This window comes from Chionomys nivalis, chromosome 2, assembly GCF_950005125.1.
Source record: "Chionomys nivalis chromosome 2, mChiNiv1.1, whole genome shotgun sequence".
NCBI lineage: Eukaryota > Metazoa > Chordata > Mammalia > Rodentia > Cricetidae > Chionomys > Chionomys nivalis.
This window is the reverse complement of record NC_080087.1, coordinates 128,324,803-128,348,008: the sequence shown is the minus strand read 5'-3', so window position 1 is coordinate 128,348,008 and position 23,206 is coordinate 128,324,803. Positions and strand designations below refer to the sequence as shown.

Genomic DNA, 23,206 nt, shown 5'->3' with positions numbered 1-23,206 from the left:
TAGTTAGACAGACATTTCTTAGTGTTAGTCATGTGTGTAAAGAGACAAGGAATCTGAGTGAAAACAAAGGAGAGACACACAAAGAGAAGACTTCATCCTGATTTTAATCACCTCATAGGTCAAAGTGAGCATATTTTAAGTGTTTGTTGTAGTTCAACTTTTTTTTTTTTTTTTTTTTTTTTTTTTTTTTTTTTTGGTTTTTCGAGACAGGGTTTCTCTGTGGCTTTGGAGCCTGTCCTGGAACTAGCTCTGTAGACCGGGCTGGTCTCGAACTCACAGAGATCCGCCTGCCTCTGCCTCCCGAGTGCTGGGATTAAAGGCGTGCGCCACCATCGCCCGGCTGTAGTTCAACTTTTAAAAGTAGCTAAACAATAGGAGAATTTTGAACTATTAAAAGTAAACTATGCTGGGCCGTGGTATATGCCTGTAATTCCAACACTTAAAAAAAGTTCAAGATAATTCTTAGAGGCACAACAAATTTGAGACTAGCCTGGACTATATGAGACACTGCCTCAAAGAAAATAAATAAATAAACAAACAAATAAAATGACACATCTATAAATAAGAAAGAACTATCTATGTATCTGCACCCTTCACCCACACATTCAGCCCAGGAGTTCAGAAAAGAATTAGTATTCCTGGGGTTTCTAGAATCAGTGTTTGGTAGCCCTAAAGAGACAGGCTTGGCCACCAGTCCTCAATAAGCAATACAAAGACAAATTAAGTTGTTTAGTTTTATGTTGCTGTTATAAAACATTGTGACTAAGGCAATTTGAAAAAAGAAGAGTTTGGGTTTGTGGCTTACGAATGACGAGTCTAGTGTAACAGGGAACTATGGCAGCAGGTAGACATGTGAGTTGGAGCGGGAAGCTGAGAACTCCTTTTCCTTACTGCAAGCAGGAATCAGAGTGAGCATCCTGGAAGTGGCTGGAGGCTTTTTCACTTAATGCTCTCCCTGAGAGACATACTTTCTCTGCCAAGGTGTCACCATATAAACATCCCCACAAAGCACCACTAACAAGGGATGAAGCTTTTAAATGTCAGAGATTTTCTACGGATCACTACAATAACAAAAAACAAAAATGGGAGACTTATTTAATGTGACTAGTTTGGGAAGAGGAGCAAAGAGCTCTCAGGACAGCCAGAGATTGGTTTGAGTAGGTGCTGGAGGGATCCATCGCTAAGAAGGCTAGGACAGGAGAACATTTAATTTCAGTCATCATTGATCCATCACTGTGTAGGCTCCAGTCTCTCCTACATGGAAGTCTGTGAAGTTGTCAGAACTAAATGAAAGCTCTCTCCAAGAGACAAATTCCTCCTGTGGCTGACAACAAACACCATCCCTCTTCTCTCAGCATGGAAATCCTAGGAAAATCCAATTTCTTGGGTACAAATGTCTCAAAAGTCTGATAGTTAAAAGATGAGTGAATAAACTTTTTCTTAGAATATTATTATCCTACCAGATGGGTTACATTAGTACATAAGGTTTGGTTGTTTGATGATGACTTGTCTCCAAGGGAGCGGTTACCCACGGCTAACTGCTGGGGATATAGTCCTCAGAATGCACTTTGCAATACTGTTATGGATGTTGTTTCGTACACCTGAAGCAATCAGGTATATTTTATCAACTTGATAGGACTTATAAGAATTAATTTGCACAAACTATCAAGATTGATAATGTTACCGGCTTCATTGGTGAGGCTATGAATTTGTTACTGCGGTTATTTGCATAGCAGAATGTACCTATGTGATCCGTTCTCCACAGAAATTTTGGATCCTGACATTCCAGCAGTCCACTCTATGCAGAGCTTCTTTAGATTGGCTCTGTTAGTCCACAGTGAGGGAGAGACAGATCTCATCAGAGTATAGAAAGGCAAGAACTCAATAGCTGTTATATGAATTCTCTAGCCTTAGTTCATATCCTCTTCCTGTTTCTCTTACACTATTGCTGTAATAAACATTAGCTTTGAATATAACTTGCTATTGAGTTTTGGGAGTCCTTCTAGTGAATGGCACAACAAAAATATTAGGCAGATTTACCACAGCATAAACAAACAGTTCCACCATAATTCCTGGGCCAAGTAGTTACTTCCTATTGCCACTTTGATTTTCTACCAAGATGACTTTCAGTACTTTTCTGTACTTGTATATTTAATAATATTGATGAACAATCAAGGCTAATAGGCTCACTTGAAAGGCCTAGTTTCTATCCAGAGTTGTGACTTTGTGCTTCAACACCTCCAGCCGAAGGACATACAAAGCAAAGCTTACTGTTGTGAACCAGAGGTTGACATAACTAGTATTGAGATATACATTCTGAATTCAGGGGTAGCAGCAGAGAAAGCACAGGCTAAGAACTGTGAGAGTGGGCACTGCCACAAGCATGAACACCAAGAGGACATGAGCAGAAAGAAGCCAAAGTGTGGGACTGTTGCTGCTGGTGGCTGTTTGTTGAGCCTCTATCACAGTCCTGCTACGGTGGTGTTCATATGCTACAGGCTTACTCCATATACACCTCCATTGCCAGGGGCCTTAACTGCCAAATATCCAGGGATAAATGGGATACTCCATCAATGAGACACCCTTCAGATGTAATTGTCTCCACCCAGATTGCTATATAAAAGCTGCCATTGGCCGTTCTGGCTTCTCACCAATCTCCTCCCAGCAGGGCACCCTCCTGCCCTGCACAGCATTCTCTTCAGAGTTTTATTACAGAACAACAGTAAGTTCTGCCTTTCATCCACTGGTTCATGCAGTGGTCAGAATGGAATGTGTGTTAGATGACAGCTCTTTCCTCACTATTTCTAAAGATTGGATTGGGTGACTAAACCCATGTGATATGTTTATCATGCTGCCCTGTGAATCGCTGTTCTTCCCCCTCACAACTTCCTGTGACAACATGGAAGAACTTCATGACATAATGAAAAACAGAACTAGAAAAGAAAAAAAAGAATGACTGAATTTTGTTTGGGGAAATGGCAATTTTATTATTAGTATTCTTCAAAAATATTCCTTTTCATAGGAATTCCATTTTCCAACATACAGTATCTGCTGACCTGAGAAGAAATGGTGATGACGACAAAGGAAATGGCAGAGTCTTATAAGGAACTTCCAATACTGGGTACTTCTCTCTGTGGGAACTGTTTCTCACTTACATTTTTTATCGCATTTTGTTTTTCTTATGTGTTGGGGGATGTTCATGCTACTGAACTCATGTGGAAGTCAGAGCACGACTTGTGGAGTTATTACTCTTCTTCAAAGACTGAACCCAGACTGTCAGGCTTGCTGACAAGGCCCTTTAACTGCTAAGATATCTTGCTGGCTCTTATCCCCCACCTTCCATTGGACCATTGAGACAGACATAGCCTCAGGCATTTCATCTGGTTTTAAACTAGAATGAGTCTTATAAGGAGTCACCTGGTCAAATTTTCAGAGTTCGGAAGCATTGCAAATGGAAAATTTTTTACTGCGTCCTTTAGAGGTTTAGGATCTTGCCGTATACCTTGAGTACCACAATCTTATGTTGAATATATAAGTGGAAGGAGCATTAGATCATATGGCTGGTAGTCAGATGCGGTTTTCAATATCCCAGAGGAATACAGGATAAAGTAGTGATAATCACCAACGTGGAGAGCTGTCATGTGTTCTAGCAGATGGCATCTTTAGCTACCTGCAAAGACCAGATTTTCCCTTCATTGTCATTGTTACAACACGTGTCAGACAAATCCATGTTCACTCAGTATCTAGCTGCATCTAACTGCTGCCAGGACTTTGATCCTGAACAGTACCAGGTGTCTAGTTTCCATCAAGAGAATATGAACAGAGTGAAGTGTCATTCCTTGTTAGAGACAACGGAAAGACCCTCTCAGAGCTTTCAGAACTTTCTTCTATTATGGTTATCATTTAGTAATGTTTACACTGGTAGGCTGCAGGATGAGGTACCAGGCTTTCTAAGGTGAGTTTTAGAAGAACCGTGAGGTCATAAAGAAAACAAGCTCTTCTACTAAACCAATGATCCTTCAAGGTTAATTTATCATCACCACAGAACCTTGTATATTCTTAAAACTATAGACCACAGAATGTGCAGCTCTGAGGCAGAGAGGAGGATGCTTCAAATTCAGTGGAATACAATCCAAGAAAAATCTTCTATTTTTCAGTTCATGTCTTCTACTGCTAACTAATCTAGTAATTTACAAAAGACATATTTTTTTCAGAAACACATGTGTTGTATTCATTGCATACCTCAACTTAAAAGTGTGAAGAAAAATCACAGCCTGGTGGCCATTCCAATATTAATATGTAGGAAAAAATTATTTCATAAGGGATAGAATACAATCACTAATAAAATACACATAAAGATAAAGTGTATCTTAGCTGTGATACTTTTCATGTATCATAATTTTTAAAATTTCTTCAAAAAGTGACAAGGGGAAAGTGCTAGCACATAAGCAATAGAATTACAGGAAATGTTGAAGAAGGCAATGCATACATGGATTTTAACAGACAGGCATCTTGTGAAAGCACCAACCAGTTTCTGTTAATTTTATGTTGTCATAGTGGTGGCTCCTGCAACTCCACGCAGGCACAATAATTTTACCCTAAGCAACTGCAGGGCAATTCTCTAAGTCCTGGAATAAATAGATGATAATATTAAAGCACCATGTAAGGTGACTAGGATAAAATATGAGGTCTTCATCTTCAGGATATCTTTGATATGTGTGTGCCTCTTGTGACAAGACTCAATGGGCAGCTAATAAAATATAACTTTTATGCTTGGAAGATCTGTTGTCAAAGAGGCGTAGATCTTTGATCATTTTCTATTGCAGGACTCTAGTTATCTTGGAGTGATATGGAAGTAGAAAAGGGTCAAATAGTTTTCAAGATGGCTGTATTTATTTTAAAAACCTATGGGTAACTTGCAAAAACAGGCACAGGCATCATCGCACATCCCCTGTGTGCCGTTTGGTTCACAATCTTCTGATTGCTGTCTTCTGGTGAATTGTTCTGTTTATAGCTTTAAAACTGCTATCTGGGTGACAATTTTCTGTTGCTAATCTTAAGATGGTTGTCTAGCGACTTTGCTCCCCATGGTTCACCATGCAACTTGATGGTACTTGGGAGAGAAATACAATTAGCTAATTAGGCACCTGTTCAACATACAATTTTATGAGTACAACTTGAAGTATGATATATATCTTGAGGCTGGTGATGGGAGAACTTGAGAATAAAGATTTTTACATGATGTCTTATAATATAAAAATGTACCTTTAAATATTTTATATAGTTTATCTCTATAATTTTTACATATATGTGTATGCACATTGTGTTTTATCTCACCATAGGGCTTAAAAGTTACGTAGGTGTAAACCGTGACTTTTAAATTTAAAGTACATAAGAACAGTGGAACTTTGAATTTTTATATTAACTATGACCTCTAACTGCCAGTGTATTTACAATATCTTACAATTTATCTATGATTTTTCCTTCTGTAACATCACCATAGTTGATTTATACTGATTGTTTGGAGGTAAAGCCTCAGTTTGGAGACGAAAGGGCTTGGAAATTCTTCCATAGCCGAGGTTGGTTTTGATGTTACGATTTTCCTCAGAATTCTAAGGTCTGAACGTCCAACCTTCATTGTCATGCTTTTAAATGATTAACACTGAGTCTAGATCAGATCTTGTGCTACATTCTAGAAGTTCCCACTGACCATTTTACAGAGTGTAAACCCTAGAAAACGCATCGACCTCTTTATAAATTAGGTAGTTTTGTGTAGTATCATCTCTATTACTATATATTTATGAATTAACTTTGCCAGAAAACATGTACCTATTTGCAATATTCTTTGATATATGAAATGGCAGAGGTGGTAACTTTACAAGTTACGTTTATAGCACTTTGTGCAGACAGTGGGCTCTCCACGTGATTAGGTTTTGGATGCTTTTTACATAATACTATGTGACATTTGCTTCTTGAATGAAGAGAATCGAATTCTCCATTATAAATAAGGTGATCCCAAGTATTTTCAGAAGCTAAAACATGAGCAGTTGTTAAGGAACTAGCAAAGGTCATTGGTAGCTGGAGTCCGTGCTTGACCATAAAGCAGACTCTCCTAGAAAGAAGCTTTTACTGAACGGGAGCACAGGGGTGGGGGAAAGTAAGAGAAGTGACTAACCATCAGAGGAAAGAAACAACCTAAAACAGAAAATGTCACTTCCGGGGTAGCACCTATTAAAATAGTTGCATGATTCTAGATTTTTTTTTAAATTTTATTTTTCTTATATGAATGGCCAAGACTGTCTCAATAATCTTATTTCAAATGAGTATAGCAAGCCAAATGAGTCAATATATGGAGAATAAAATTATATATTATATAATGTTTAATAATTTGATAAGTGTTAGAAGTGATATAAACTAGCATGGTACTACTGGAAATTTCAATTATACCCCAAAGCAAAAGAATGAAGTTGTTTCCTTATTTTCTTCAGTCTATCCATGCCCTAAATGCATGGTGTCCTGACATATTTCACCTTCAACAGAGTTAACTGACAGTGATTGCTTCAGATAAAAAAGGTAAAAACATCCAAGGGTGTTTATGAGGGTATGTATGTATGTCTACATAAACAGAAAAGGGCTTTATTAAAATAATATTCAAAGGGTCAGAACTGAACACGCTCAAGTGAAATTTCTGTAATAAATTATGTTAAAAGGCTCTTTTGTTGTTATTTCTTGATTTAGTTGAGATGATGCATAATAATGTAAGTATAGCAGTTTGAAATAATAATAGACTTCTAATGGAAAATTATTGGGACTGTGAAATTTTTACACTTTGTAGACAGGAAGGATTAATATTAAAACTTAAATTGAAAAGAGATAATACAGAGTTTTATGTGTCTGATACCACTCTCCTAGAGTTCCATGGTTTTGACTCCACAGTTAGAACTGCAATGAAGGCAAAAGGAAACAAATGTTATTTGAATTCCATCTACAAAAATATTTTATATTTTTTATGCCCAATGAAACAAACAAATCTCAGTTAATTGAACACAGCCTGTGCTGACGAGTCAGTAGGTGTATGCTGAGATGGTGAAAGCACAGGGAACGCAACAGATAATCAATGAGATTTCTAAACATGGACAGAAATAAAGCCAATTTCACATCTTCAGGTTGCTGGTGTGGGAAGTCCTTCTGTATACGTGTTGCTTTTATTGGTTAATGAATAAAAAAGCTGGCTTGGCCTGTGATAGGGCAAAGTAGATAGAGCTCAGTGGGGAAACTAAACTGAATACTGGGAGAAAGAAGGCAGAGTCAGGGAGACACCATGGAACCATCAGAGAGGAAAGACGCAAGCTGCCAGCTGAAACATTGCTGGTAGGCCCCAAGTCTTGTGGTAAAATATAAAGTAATAGAAATGGGTTAACCAATACACTTAAGTGATTGGCCAAGCAGTGATTTAAATAATATAGTTTCTGTGTGATTATTTCAGGTCTAAGCAGCTGGGAACAAATGAGCAGCCTCCTCTACTATAGGTTCTTAAATGCATAACAAACCTGTTTCTCCCCCAACTGATTCTTTTCTTATTAAAAAGTTCCAGCACAGAAAGAACATTTGTTTTGTATTTTATTGAATTTCATTTATATTAAATTAAAAATATATTTCTGACAGATTCATGTAACAAAAAGGCAGAACAGTTTTCAAATTGTTCAGCTGGGATGATCAGTATGGAATGAGGCAAAGCAGTCACGTTCTATACTTGCCTTGTGCAGGCACAGTTCTTTCCCAAGAGTCAAAAGAGGATCCTTGAGAACTAACTCAAAAAGCCTAATTACATCAATTTAAAATACAGTTTCTCCCTTGGCCTCAATAACAACAGAAGACAGGGAAAGGAGGGAGAAGAGGTTGAAGGGCTGGAGGAGAAGAAAGAATAGGAAAATTATACTAAAAATATACCTAACATTAAAAAAGTTAGTATGTGTTAAGTGCACAATCCTTCATAGATAACATAGAAAAAAATGAAAATAACATTTCACCACACACAATCGGCATATCCTATTGTGTAAGCGAGTGCAGAGGTTGGACACATCACAATAGTGCTGAACACAGAATCACAGATAATGTCAAAATGATAACTTCCAACCAAAAAAGAAACAATCACAAGCCAATTACTTATATACAAATCAACCCTAAAGACAATTATGTTCCAAATAAAGATGTTCACAGAAGAAAATCAAAGCAACATTATCCTTATTTACAAATGCAGCTAGCCATGTCTTTAACAAGCTATAAAAATACTATTCACATTTTCAAACATACAGTAGTATATTTTGTTTGTTTATTTCAAAAAGGCAGCTAACTTTGAATGCTGGGATTTAAATGAAACATTGATGGCTACCAGTGAGTTATTGTTTCAGCCCTGTCCTTTGATGATTCTTCGGATGAAAGAGGGCTCATTTTCTGTTTACAAGTCAAGAAAATAAGGAAATGAATGCAGCTCTGCCTTTTCTGCAAATTGTTTCCTTTATCACCCAAACTCTCTTAGTCAACTACTGTTGTGTGCATGAGATGAATTTTGAGAGACTTGATGTGACCTAGTTTCACGTGTGTGCCATGAATTGTCTTGAACATGAATCTCATTTACATTTTATCTTGTTCTAATGATACTCAGATGGAGATGGACCAAGCAGCCAGAGCATGTGAAATCGCACTCCCAGTGTGCACTGATGCAGCCTTGGTGCTCACATGATGAGGTGGACACAAGTCGGCAAGTAAGGTGCGCATTCAAAGTTAGCTGGCCTTGCACAGCTGCTCAGTTTAATAGTCGACCCATTTAACAGCAGTACCAGTTTATGCTACATATTTCAAAGTACCTTACTTTAAAAGAACGACTTACATATATCTACATTTAGAAAATTACTTTCATAGCTGATTACTGGAATAATTCCAAAAGGGTTCTTGGAGTGCTATGGTTGCTGTTCTCTCACTCCCCACTCCCAGCCCCTGAGAGATCCAGAACTATACAGGGATATGACTCTCACCTAAGGAAAATGGTACAACCCCTCCATTAACTGAAAAACACTGGAAATGAAACTTGAAGGTCAGGTTCATGTCAATAGGTGTGGTTTGCTATTCTTCAAATGGGCAACAGGCCTGGGGAAACATCAACACATTAGAGATAAAAATAGCAATAAAGACAAAGTGGTTTGGACAAATTGAACTATTGCCTAAAGGTATGAAATCTTGTTTTCCTGTATTTGTGTATCTATACAAATATAAACACTTTGTTTGTGACATGGGAGAAAACACACTAAAGCATTAAAAGAAAAATTTCCTTGTATAGACAGTAGAATTCTGTCAGTCAGCATGGACTTTCATTACAGTGAAACGGTGCTTATTATAAATTTTTTAGATGGATAGGTGTTCAACAAAAGTAAGAGGAGGTTCTTAAAGGTGAATTGCCTCTACTTCTCTGACAATAAAAATCTTCATTTGGAAAAGAAAATCTAGCAGCTGCAAAATATTTATAATCAGGAATAAAATAAGATAATCAAAGTAAATAAGTTAGTTGGCAGCAATAACTTAGTTTTATACATATATATACATAAAAACTATATCTACTGTATATAGTTTTCATGGAAAGAGTAATTGTGAGTTCTAGAAGTGCATGTACACACAATGTGAGTCTTAAGATTCATTACAGAGCTAAATTACCTCAAATTCCTACAGAGAAGTCCACAGTGAGAGAATCAATTGGCATGGAAAAACAATTTTTATATCCTGAATAATTTTTGTGCTGTCTTTTGTTTGAGAAGTAATTTAAATACCATCTAGTATGGTTGAATATTTTAGTGGAAAAATCAGGCATTTGAGGGCAAAGGCTAGGTCAGTATTTCACAGAAGAGTATGTAGGTCTTCATAGAACCACTATGGCTTAAGAAAGCGACAGCCTTGGGAAAGACACTTTGAGCCAGTGATTGAAAATCAAAGGGAGAAAGGCATTGCACAAGTGGGGGATGAGAAAGCAAAGGTGCCATTTTCCTGTAAGGCTCAGAGGAAAATACAATTTTCTGTTTCTGACAAGGTGGTCACTTGCTTGCAAATCTGACTTTCAAGAAATTTTCATCTGTGGAAGGCATGTGAATGTTCTCTAGGCCAGGAGTGAAGTGAGGCAGGGGTCCGCAAGAGAAATATTCTATGCGGTTGTCTACCCAATCATTGGGACTTGATCAGCAAAGAGTCTCAAATTCTTGTTATTTTACGATGTTTTCATTTGATAAAAGGAACAAAGCAGCCCCCGATGTTAGAAGGTTTTATACTTACAAGTGCAAGGACACCTGACCCCATACAATGACCACATCTTTCTGTTCATCACAGCAGAGAAAGCTCATTCAAAGTCATATCTGAGATTCGAAATATTGTGTTGATTCTATTCAGACATGTAAATGCTGGCCTCATCTTAGTGTCAACAAGAAGGAGGTCTCAACTGTCAATGAGCTTTTAAAATTATGCCTGATTCCCACTCACCTTCTCACGTCATTTGCTCTCCAGCAGATGGTTAGCAGGAGACATCCACATGCCTTGATATGCCTATATGATACAAGAATGTCCTCCAGCCCCAGAGAGGCAGGCAGGAGTGGAATATCTTTCTCTCTCTCTCTCTCTGTCTCTCTCTCTCTATATATATATTGTATACATATGCAGTAGAAATTGACTTGTCTGACTTTCTAATTGGTAGTAGCTATCTGCTTTTGGATTTCTCATTTGCCTCTAAAAATCTAGAGTCCAAAAGAACACCCATTTAGTAGTTTAAGATTCTTGCTGTAGCATGAATCAAAAAAGAAGGAAAAAATTGGTAGTGGGTTCCATATTAATTATGTAGGCAAGAAGGTAGCATGGGAAAAGAACAGACATGTTACAGATTAAATGTGCTGTGTTTGCTTTCTAAATGATAACTCATTTTGTTATTTGGTTTGCATCCGCAAAAGGTAATCTACACCCTTTTCATTTGCTTTACTCATTTGGAAGCTCTCTTAGCCTCACATGTGGTTTATTTTCCTGTTAAAGCATTCAATTTAATGCCTACAAAGCAAGCCCTTTCTGTATCCTCTTTATACTTAACACACTTAAAATGTGAAGGAATAGGAGAACAAGAGAAAAATGGACCATAGTGCTATAAAGCAAGTTTTCACAATTGAAACCACACTATGTCTACTATCTGCTAGACCCAACCAACAACCATTTCAAATGGCAAACTTAGTTTTATTAACTATGCAAAACCAACCCTATGCTTTCATAGTCTGAATTTTATTTTGTTATTTTATACTGTATGATTAATTTTCTAGTTTGATTTCTTCTTAATCCTAAAAGCATTTAACATTTGATGACCTAACTAATTCTACGTCTTATGGCATTGTCATGATTGTATCCAGTTATACACATGCTTTAGTGGTCATCTTTTTTTATTATTACCTTGTGAACTACATTTACTAGTTAAAAAATCAAGAATTACAGATGGATAAAGAATTCCCATTTTAAAATAAAGGTTAGACTATTCAAAAGAATCTTGTATTTACATTCTTCTGTGTCAGGCATAAAAACTTGTTTTTTCTTTCTAGTTTTGACACTTCGGGAAGCACACTGATCATCTACCAACTTCATCTATCGTCAAAGCCTCATGTCCTTCTCCTGTTCTTTTTCCACCATGGACAATATGTACCATTCTCATAGGTATGGCACATGACAATGACTCTCTTGGAAGCTGCTCCCTGTTTCTTCTTTCTCGTTAAAGTCAGTCAGTCATTCTTCCTGACTTACAAAACTGAGTCTCTTAGTAAGTCTTTGACCTTTAGTTTTGTGTTTTTAATAGCTTAAAATTTGGTGTGTTTTCACACTGTTTCAAGAATGTGTCTAGAGAGAACCACATTCTAACATATGCTACTAATGTAACTCAGAAAACCAGGACTAGTTTGTTATCTCAACCTTGCCTGAGTGGCAACATTCTAGGACTCTGGACCTCTCCTGACTTAGAGGACATCTTTTCTCCTCTGTTTAAGAATGATTTCTTTCAATGACTATTTTACCAAAAAAAAAACAAAAAAAAAAAAAAAAAAAAAAACCCTGCCTGAAAATTGGATTTCCCGAGATAAGCATGATCATTACACTTTGATGATTTACACAATATAGCAAGCTTAATTTTAACATTAATTTTACTCAGTCTTACAAATTGATTCTGCATATCTTAATTGGTGCTGGTGATGACTAGCAGTTGATGTTCCACAGCAATTTGTAGGCTTTAACCAGCAACATTCGATGCTAGTTTACTCGGTTAAACAAGTTATCTCCTGTGTAAACAAAAGCCTCCCTGCTATCCCTGCATGTTGTCCCTTTAACCCACTCTTGAAAAATTTCCCCATAGATGGTCAAAACTAAAACAAATAAGAAAGACCAGAACAACTGAAATTAAGCATATATTAGAAAGTCATAAAAAGGAATGATAAAATGGCATTTGCGGTCATTCTCAGTTTCACCTGCATCTAGCCCCAGGGGGACCTGAGCATCTTGTGCTTTTAAGGAGGAAAGAGATAGCATTCACTCTGTTTCCATTGCTTTAACAGTTCAGAGATGATCTTGTTCCTTTTACAAATTAAAAGATTCTGTTTTCTTACTCTCACTAGAAGCCAAACCAATATGATAAATGAAGATAAAAGATCATTACAGCAGTCCAAGAGTGCTGCCAGTAATGAATGGGTAGGCATTTATCTACTGACAGAGGCTTACTTCCAACTCTTCAAAGGTGAGAGGGACCTATAGAAGGTCCCTTTTCTTGTAGATGCTTCTGAATTGGGTTGGGGGGACTTTGGGCTCTAAAGATGGGGCCCTTGTCTTATGCTGTGTCTTCATCTTGAGTAAATTCATGGTGAACTTCATAGGCAAGATCTCATAAACTCTTCTCCTGTCTCTACCTCCCACTTTCAGTTTGCTTCACTTCTCTTAGCTTAAGAAGAGGCCAAGACCAACACATTTAAGGGTTTTGGCCAAAGATCACCTCTTGCTGCTGGTTTCACAGTAAGACTCCAGCTATGTCAGTTTGCCAGTGATGCGATATTTTTCTGGTCCAGTCTGTGTCTGGATGAGAACATAGAACTGATTAGTTTGTCATCTTCAGTAGTATAAAGGATCTTTAACTTACATCCCAATGAGTTTTCAGAACATTTACCAAAATCCTTTCTGTGAAATAATTCACAAATAGTTAATGTGACCTGGTTCCTTGGACTCCTGGAGAAATAAGAATGTCACTGCAAATAAATCTAAACAAAATTTGAAGTCAGAGATGATTTTTCATTTATCTTACTGCTCCCCCCTTTTAGTAGACTTTAAATTCACATCTATTGAATAAATCTAGATTTGGATGGATGGATTTACATTTCTGAAATAGGTGGGAACACAGCATTCTTGAAAACTTTTCTCTCTTAAGCACTTGCTGTCTTACCAAAAAGATTTATAATCTAATTGAACTTTTTTTAAGGCTAGTAAGTCTAATTTTCTCTTAATAAAATAATAGTAAAAAAACATTTAAAAATCTAAATTCACTAGAGATTCATTTATAATTTTTTCCATCATTCATCTTAATGTCACAGGTGTTATTTAAAATGAAACCTAAAAAAGATGGTTCTATAACCAGGACATCTTATGGTAGTATATGAAGAATCATTACATAACTTATTACATGAGTGATGTACTGGGTAATAAAATGATTCCATGAGAAGGGTTTTCATGTTTATTTACAACCTTTAACTTAATGGTGGAGCTGTTCATAGGCTTCAAATGTTTATGTTTTATTTTTAATCATAGCAACTTAGGTGTGAAGAGTTTAGTTACCTTCTACTCAATATAAACAGAGTTTCATACTAGAAATTCCATGGAATTCAAGCCAGACGGTAACTTGCATTCCTTCACACAGAGAGTACAAACTTAACATACTTCCTTACACAGCAAATGTCATGTAGTATGAAGATAATGTGCTGGCCCTGTCACCACAATCCCTGGGTACTGTTCCAAAGTCCTAGTTGGCTTGTTTGGCATTTCCATAGTCTGTATTTATCTTAGATCCTTTAAAAAATGTATTTAAATTAGTTAATCTGCTGGTTGCTTCCATATTGCTTCATTCAAAATCCAAAGAGGAGTTCAGAAAAAGAGCAAATCAAGTTAGAGCTTAAGTGCAAACTACATTTCTGAGTACCTTCCATGTAGACGTACCCAATCCAGTGTTTCTTCCACTGCATGGATCCCCATGGGACCACCCCTGAAAGTATCAGTAGTTTTTTTGAACCACACAGAACTGTTTCTTAGCATCCCTTCTACTCTTAAGATTACCACTGTCCATCAAAGATAGTCATTTATGGCGAAGAATAAAATGCTAAAGAATGAAAAATGAGAGGGAAAAAAATTCAGTAGGGTGAAACAGGAAACCTAGATTTGATGCTATTTTTACTAGTATCTTGGCCTCTACATTATATAATTTTTGTGTGTGTATTTTAACTCTGTCAAGAAGCTTTTATGTAAATATCTTTGCAACTAGAAACTACAGCCAAAAATAGGGGAGAAATTAATATAAAGGAACAGGCCAAAGCAAACCAAAATGAGAACACCAGAGAGGCCTTCTAAACCTAATTACTGGTTATAACTATAATGGAGATTTAAAAATTATGAAAGCTGGGTTGGACATTCTTACTTGCCAGGAAAGAAGCTATTGGAGAAAGAAATTGGCTCCTCAATCTCAGTTACTATCAAGTGGCATCCAAATGTTTACCCCTTTGTTCTACTGGAAGCTTTCATATGAGTTTAGAAATACTGAATATGTGCAAGTCTATGGTTGCAGATGAGAATTGAGACTGGGCTTTCAATCACCTGCATTGATAGAAGAAAGGGAAGGAAGAAGGAGGGAGAGAGAAAGAGTGCAAAGGGAATGAAGCTGGGACTCTTAGCAGGCAGTATAACCCTATATATCCTAGGCTTTCTCTAGCTCTGACACTTTGCTGACCAATCCATATGAAGAAACGAAGAAACAGTGTGTGTCTTCCTCTCTTTCTCCTTCAGTCTTTCCTTCTAATGTTCAAGTTAGGTAAGCATAGAACTATCATTGCGTCTCTATATTTTCCATTAGGAAGTGTCAAAACTACTGGCCTTGGGAGAAGGAAGACCACCAGAGAAAGAGGAGGATGTGGGGGGGGGCAGGAAGGGGGATGGAGTGGGCTTTTCTCTCCTCCGAAGACCCCAGCTGAGCTCACACCACAGTATTTCGGTGTCTGTAGGGTGGAGGGGGCAGCATAGTGCCTGGCTTCAGCGAGAACTCAGAGAGGTACTCAGGATTCTCTGCCACAATAGGGCGGATCCGTCCGTTCTGTTTATAAAAATATTTTGTGCTGTATTCCTGCAGGTAGTCTGGGTGCTGAAGCGTGCTCCGGGGTGGCAGGCTGTGGTTCCAGTAGTCGGGGTTATCGAATGCTTTCTTGGCTTTCTCGGGCACAGACAGTACGCTGTTCTTCAGGTACTCTGCGTTCCCCAAGGCGTTGGCGAAAGTGTTGAGATAGAGTGGCTCATTCACATACTCATCCTCAGCCTTGGGCAGGCTGCTGGAAGCGCTGTGATATTCCGGGTTATCTAAAGCTTGAAGGTCTCCATTTTTTCTCCGTGACACAAAAGGGTTTTCTTCCACAGGATTCAGATATTCTAAAAGAATACAAAAAAAAAAAAAAAATACCATCTAATAGAGATCTACTTTCAGAAAGTTATTAATCCGGCTGAAGTTAACAGCAACTGGCAACTGTTAGGGTTTTTTTTTTTTTTTTTTTTTTTTTGAACAAGAAAGCTACAAATTTGTTTTCATAATTTCTTAAAACAAAACAAAGCCTTCCTGTAAGACTGGGACAGGCATGAGAAAAGTGAGTATGCTCAAACAAGACAAAATAGTTATAAAAAGTTAGCAAAATAAGAAAAGATCAGAATCCCAATACTCTAGATTGTTCTTCTCTTCTAAATGCACCTACATATGGTGTCAGCTGTGTAAGTGGGGCCAATAGGGTTCAATACTCTTTGTGGGGCTGGGGAAATGGTTCAATGGCAAAGTACTTGCAGTTTTTAAAAAAAGGCCGGAGTTTGTTTTCCAGGATCCATATTAGGCTCTCACAAGCACCAGAAACTCTCCCTCTGGGGATTTGATGCCCTCTTCTGACCTCCATGGGAGCCAAAACACTTGTGAACATAGATACAGATAGACACACACATGTGCACAGACTCAAGCACACACATACATTTAAATCAAATTAAAATCTTTCCCAAAATACCCTTTGTACAAGTATCTTCACCTCTCTCTCTCTCTCTCTCTCTCTCTCTCTCTCTCTCTCTCTCTCTCTCTCTCCTTCCCTCTCACTCACTCATCTCTCTCCCCACCTCTGTCTACTATCTATCTATCTATCATCTATCTATCTATCTATCTATCTATCATCTATCTATCTATCTATCATCTATCTATCTATTATCTATCAATCTGTCTGTCTATCTATCTATCATCTATCTATCTATCTATCTAATCTATCATCCATCTATCTATCTATCTATCTATCATCTATCTATCTATCATCTGTCTATCTATCTGTCTGTCTATCTGTCTATCTATCTGTCTGTCTGTCTATCTGTCTATCTATCTATCTATCTATCTATCTATCTATCTATCTATCTATCTATCTTTCATCCAGCTATCATCCTAATCTATTCTGCATGATAGTCATCAAAATCTTTATTATATTATGCTGGATCATTTGCATTACGTATCCAGGGATCAGTGACCTGTGTTTCATAGAAAGTGAACAGAGCCATATCAAGATGACATAATGGGATTTTACACGGTCTTAACATATGGCCTTCTGCTGAGGCTGACAGACATCGTGGTCTCTATTTTCAATAACAATTATTCATTGTCTCTGTTTTGAGGTACTGCTAGCATAAGAGGAAAGAGTTTTGTTTTTTTTTTTTAGTTTCAAAACTGAAATATTACTTAATGGGGCTGTTTAACCTTTATGTGTTTAAGTTTTACAAAGCCATTAATTCACAAACTATCTTCAAGACAGTGGTGTTTGTAAGTACATCCAGAATCAAATTTTGTTTCTGAAGAAATGTTTACAAAATTATAGTTTCCTGTGATGAACTGAGTTACTTTTTGTGATACTGAGGTCAGTCTAAATCTAAGTTCTTATGTGTTAGTGTTCTATAATGATTCAAAACTCTAACCCTAATTTAGATTAGTGAAATTGCATGTTTGAAATAAGTTAACTGTTTTATTATTGATGTCTGAAAATTTGCAACCTCCATGGTAAACACACAGTAGTCCCAAGGCCCTGTAGCATCATGTTATGTCACTCAACTCTTCCAAAAAAGATGGATTTAGGTTGGTGCTCTCAGGCTTCACTGTGCTCCTACATCACTTGAGGATTTTGTAAAAAATCCAATTTCTTGTTTAGGTGGAGCCTGAAATTCTGCCCATTTTAATAAGTATTCAGGTACAGAGATGCCACTGATTCAGAAAACTCCTCTGTAATAGTTGTAGCCTGGACATTTTCTATTATAGATCACAAATGTTACATCTTTGGGCTGTCTGGACACTTGACTTCTAGCTCCTGCTTATCTGATGGAGGTGATCAATGAGCACAATCACTTCTGAACATTCAGCATGTACCTGGTTTGGGCTTGTCACGCATGGGAGTCATGTAGCCTTCTTCATCCAGTTCTCCTCGTGGGTTCCGTTCTGGGGCAAACACTGTGGGGTCAGCACTATACCTCTGTGTGCTGCTGTCCTCTTGGACATGGGGTGCCACTGGCTTGCGTAGGGTACCATTACAGCAGGAATCATCAAACATCTCGGCTGTTGCTCCCTGAGCGACTGGAGCTTCTGGTATCGTGTTGGTTGTGGCTCTATAGGGCATGGCTATTCCTTGTTGTGTTACAAAGCCCCCATCCTGGTACACAAACTGGTTCTGTTAAAATAGCAAAAACACATTGGGAGGATCAGTGGTTAGGAAAAATTGTAAAAGGATACTGAATGATATTAGCCAAATTAAGTACCAAGCACATTTTCTTCCAAGTTTAGTTATTAAAGATTTTTATTTTCCTAGGTGGCTAATGAATTTGAGGTAAATATTAGAAACATTTTAAATTCTACTTTTTTCTGTGTGCATACACACACACATTCATGTGCATGTATGTGTGAGTGTAGAAATACATGAACATGGTTGTGGTCAGAGGTCCCTGATGGGTATCTTCCTTTATATCCCTCTACCTTAATTCTTGAGACAGAGTCTTTCACTTAACAAGGAACTCATCAGTTTGCCTATCCTGGTAACCAAGAAGCCCTCAAGATATCATTTCTGCACCTTCCTAGTGGTGGAACTCCAATGTCCATCTCTTCATGTGCGTGTGGGATTCCAACTCGAATCATAATGCTTGCGCAGCAAGCGATTTTCAACTAAACCATCTTCTGAACACCTTCTCCATCCTGACTTTTTCTGAATAAGTAATAATCACGTGGAAATGATTTAAAATTTTAATTTTTAGATTTACTAAGTAACTAGAGTGTGACCTAATAAAAAGAGTTTCTGCTGTTTTTCTACAGCTGCCTGATTTTGTTATGAAACGCAAGGTAAATTTTCAAGACAGATATTCTTAAGTGCAGAAGTACAGTGAAACATCACGAATGGCAATGTGCTAATGTTATTAATATTACCTCCCTCCCTGTGGGTCCTCTGACTTTGAGTGTCCAGTACCTAGTAATGGACAGTCATTGAGACTCAGACTTTACAGCACATGACCTTCTGTCATGAGACTGAAGATAAAATCCTGACTCAGAAGCATAATCCATGAACTGGGTAAATCCCTCCAATAAATATTGAAAGCTCCTGTTGATGTATGATGTCTCAGCTGCAGATTGTCACCCGAGATACAGACATCTACACAGGCAACTACAGGATCTATTGGCAATTCTTGAGTCACTCACTGTTGGCAAAGGCAAAAATGAGGAAATTATAGGGAGACAAAGAGAAGAAATATGGTTAAGAGAGGACCAAAAATCCTAAAAGATGAAGGCTGATCGTGAAATACTTACTCCCGACATGGGGGTGTAGGCAGGAGGAGGGCTGTGTCCAATTTCACTCTAATAGAAAAGAAAAATGGAATGATGGATATAATAAGAGGCAACATGGATGAAAATTTAAAAAAAAAGAAAAGAGAAAGAAAAGATACGATTTTTATGAGCCATAGGGGAAAGTGCACAACAGTGATTTTCCTAGATCGTCAGATTTTGTTCATTCTCACCATAAGCTGGCAAATTTAAACACTAATTCTGCTCCAGACAAAGAAAATCACAGTGAAAAAGGAAAAGATTTTTTTAATGATTTAAAAGAAAATAAGACTGGCAAAAGAACTTTCATTTTTTTTCAGATTAACCATAGAAGATGGGATGCAGTGGGGGAAAACCAGAAATAATGAAACTGTGGTTTAAAATAAAAAAGTTTATTATTGGATATGTCAAAAAGACCAAAATAGCTTCACACTATTTAGAATCATTACAAAACAACAACAACAACAAAATAAAAAACAAAACAAAACAAAAAAACAAAAACAAAAAACCCAGCTTGTTCCCTTACAAGAAAAAAAGGGGGAGAGGGTTAGAAGGAGATAGACAGTAGACTTCAGTGTGTCTGAAATAGTTTTTAATTAAGCTACATTTCTTTTCACCACTGCAGCAAAGGCGACTCACTCTCTCCTTATTTAAAAAAACCACATACTCTTGTATCTTCTACCTTACTTCTTAAAAAGGAAGAAAAGAAGGTAACTTGAAAAATAAATTTGTTAGTGGACATACACTTTCTATTCCTCTTATGTAGTCAGACTCACAACCAGGTTTTGGCAAATAAAAAGTCTTTATTTTTATGACTTAATAGTCTATCCTTTAAGCTATATGAAAGTGAAGATAAAATGTGGTAAACTGTTAAGAACACAGTTCCTTAGGAGTGGGGCGAGGGATAGCTGTGTGAATCCCTTAATATAAATATATACCCATATATTCACTCATTATTAAAAACACTAAGCGAGTACAGCTTTTCTTGTGGTGAGACTTTCTCTGCTTTTCTGGTATTGAGGCTAGGGATTAAAGCAGGCAGAAGTAGCTGTGTTTGTGATACAGCTCTCTACATCTGACCGTAAGTCAACAGAGATGACTAAAGATGCCTTCCAGCCACCTCTATCATTTATATAAAACACCTATCATCTCACATCAATGTTCTTATAACTTAGAAATTTATAAAGCAATCTCAAAAGATTGTTCTATGAATAATAACTATTTAATGTAAATCAATAGCAACTGGAGAACGCAATTTCACTTAACAAATGCAGTTTTCCGGACTGATTAAAGAAGAAGTCCTACAGTGAATTTATACTGCATTGCACCCTAGAGTTGTGGCGGCACGGAGAGTAAAGTCCATTTCCTTCTTTAACTACACATAGGGGTCAGTGAGGCCGTGAGGAATTTGTCAATCTGTGCCCGCCATTTCACTGAGAATAAGATTTCTATGTCCTTCCATGTCTTTTCAAATGATAACCTCTCACCTATTTTTATAGTCAAATAGTATTCAATTGTCTATATGCTTCATATTTTCTTGTTCCATTTTGCAGTATACAGGCATTATTTTATAGATATATTTAAGACTCAATGCGGAGTAGCTGTTATTACACAACACGCATATTATTTTGTCCTGTTGGAAATTGTACGCTTCAGGTCTAATCACACATTTTCAATTGTAAAGTAAATCAGAGCCCCTAGTTTCATCCTCGTTTCCTACTTTATTCTGTGGAATGACAAATTACGTGCTGCAGTATTATATAAATATATTCTTATATAACATGAATGTAGACATTTCAGCTAATCAGAGTTTTTAAACCAAGCAATCCTGTCAAAGGTATCTGTTAAAGATGCATTTTTAGTGCTTATCTGTTTTCCAGTCATCACAAGTACAGGCAGATGTGCTGTCCTTTATAAAGACAGAAAATCAATTCTAGTGGTTCATAATATTTGAGACTGGAATATTTTATATAGTTCAGTGATTTGCAAAATTATGGGGTGGCACAAATAAAATGTGAGAACTGCCTGAATTAGTGTTACAACATTTCAGACCCCAGACTTATCATAAGCCCTGATTAATTAGCAAGTATTTAGCACATATTAATTAAATCTTAACAATAAAATGACTGGTCACTGCTAGATGTTAGAAATACTGTGGTACACTGGAAGAGATGTGGACACTGATTGACCTTTTGGGATTTATACTGAACTATCAATATTGCCTGAGATTACGGAAGTAGAAACAAAACAAGGCACAAAAGAATGATGCTGTTGTAGTGAGTTCATTCCGTGTCTGCAGTTACATATCAGAAGGCAACGGATTCTAAAACACTAGGAGTTACCTGTGTTCCTTTGACCTCTTACTTAACAAAAATGTCTGTACTGTGTAAAGCTCAATTTGAATCACAGCTACAGCTAGTGTTAATTGTACATTTGGTATGTCTTTTTAGAACTTGAAAGATGAATAATCAAAGGACTAACTCACAAGCCATTCTCAATGAGGACACAGTTCATTATCTGTCTTCATTATCTGGGATAGAATGTCTTCAGCTGTAAAGGTGGTATACTACAAATAACTGGACATTGCAGTAAGCTTGTTCTGAGACAAGAAGCGAGGCTCTGTCTGATAGAATGCATCCCCTGTCCCTGCTTTGACAGGTCTCTCCATCGGCAACCTGCCAGGCCCCTCTCTACACACCACCAAGCAGCATCACAATCCTGAAGTGTCTTCACACTGTTTTTCTTCTTCCCGTTTTCAACATTAAAATGAAAACAAGTTCTACACAAAACCCTTAGTGTTCATTGTTTTTAGGGCTACTGACTGCTTTTTATGTTTCTGTTTCCATTTTTCTTTCGGTTTGCTTTTTTTCTCTGGTTTCCATGATAAAAAGCACACCATTCATTTCCCCACGGAAGGGCAATACAGCTCCAAGGGAACATCTGTGAGGCCAATTAGCTGGGCTGGAAATGTGATATAATTGTTGCTTAAATATATTTAAATTACATGTTAAGCACTATGTCATAATTTATGGGCTTTGAAAATAACTTCTTGTACTTCAGAGCCAAGCCAGATTTTACTTGCTTTTTGTGCTTTTGGTTTGCAAGAAGCACTTTGCTTTCCCTTCTTTCTTAATTCCTCACACTCAAGAAGCTGAACTTTTAATATTGGAAAGAATAACAGCTGCAAGTAAGTCGGACAAGCGAAAATGAAGATCCTCACCACAGCTGGAATGAGCTGGAGTGACCTTACAGTCCTGAGCAGAACAAAGCACAGCTTTTAGTTAAAGGCTTTGTTTTCACATTGTGCCACTCTCTGCTGTCCATCAAAGTCTGGCTTTGTGGATCTTTGGGAAGCAGCGCCAGGTGCACTCATTCAATTAGCTGGTGAGAGGATTTACTGCCAGCAGGACAGGGATAGAAAGAGGTGGGTTAGGAACTGGTCAGTCATAAGGAGTGTGCTCATGGTGGGACGATTAGTAAGGGTGATGGATAGAGGATGTTTAATGTGGCCCTGTCACTGAGACGCTGAATGATTGACTTGAACCCAAATGTCATAGGTTATAGAGAAGGCAAGTCTTAGCAAATGTAAAAATGTGTAGTGTTAAATACACTTTTCAATGCCTTAAAAATCAACCTTACTGTTGAACAATACATATTTGAACCTTTGTATGATTACATGCACAGTATTGATGTTTATAATATTTAATATTGATCCTGAGAAATTTTAAACAGATAATCAGTTAACGTGTGAATTGTGGTTTTAAAAAATTATCATGCCAATGTATTGTATTAGAAAACAAAAATAACACATCTTTAAATACTCAGCAAGTACCTAAATTAAACATGTCCTTAATGAGATTTGTATCTAAATAATTATAGCTTTTGATAACAAGTATAACAAACTATAGCAATTTCAAGTGCCAAGAGTATAAATCCCACCATCAGAAATAGAATGTGTCTGTAAGACATTGCTAATCCATCAATGCTAACTAATTACCTAGATACTTCCACGTAGTCACTATAATGGATTTTCAACCTCTT

General features: G+C 37.2%; 1 protein-coding gene across 1 annotated transcript in view; it reads right to left on the bottom strand.

Moving 5' to 3' along the window:
* Positions 1-7,666: 7,666 nt before the first annotated feature.
* The window catches only part of Erbb4 (erb-b2 receptor tyrosine kinase 4), a 1,078,513-nt gene continuing 1,062,973 nt past the window's right edge, over positions 7,667-23,206 (bottom strand). Inside the window, exons 26-27 of the mRNA XM_057755450.1 lie at positions 17,729-18,026; positions 7,667-15,726 (exon numbers count right to left, since the gene is read on the bottom strand). Coding sequence (XP_057611433.1) covers positions 15,281-15,726; positions 17,729-18,026 — 744 coding nt within the window. The 3' untranslated portion in view covers positions 7,667-15,280. The remainder of the gene's footprint in view (positions 15,727-17,728; positions 18,027-23,206) is intronic.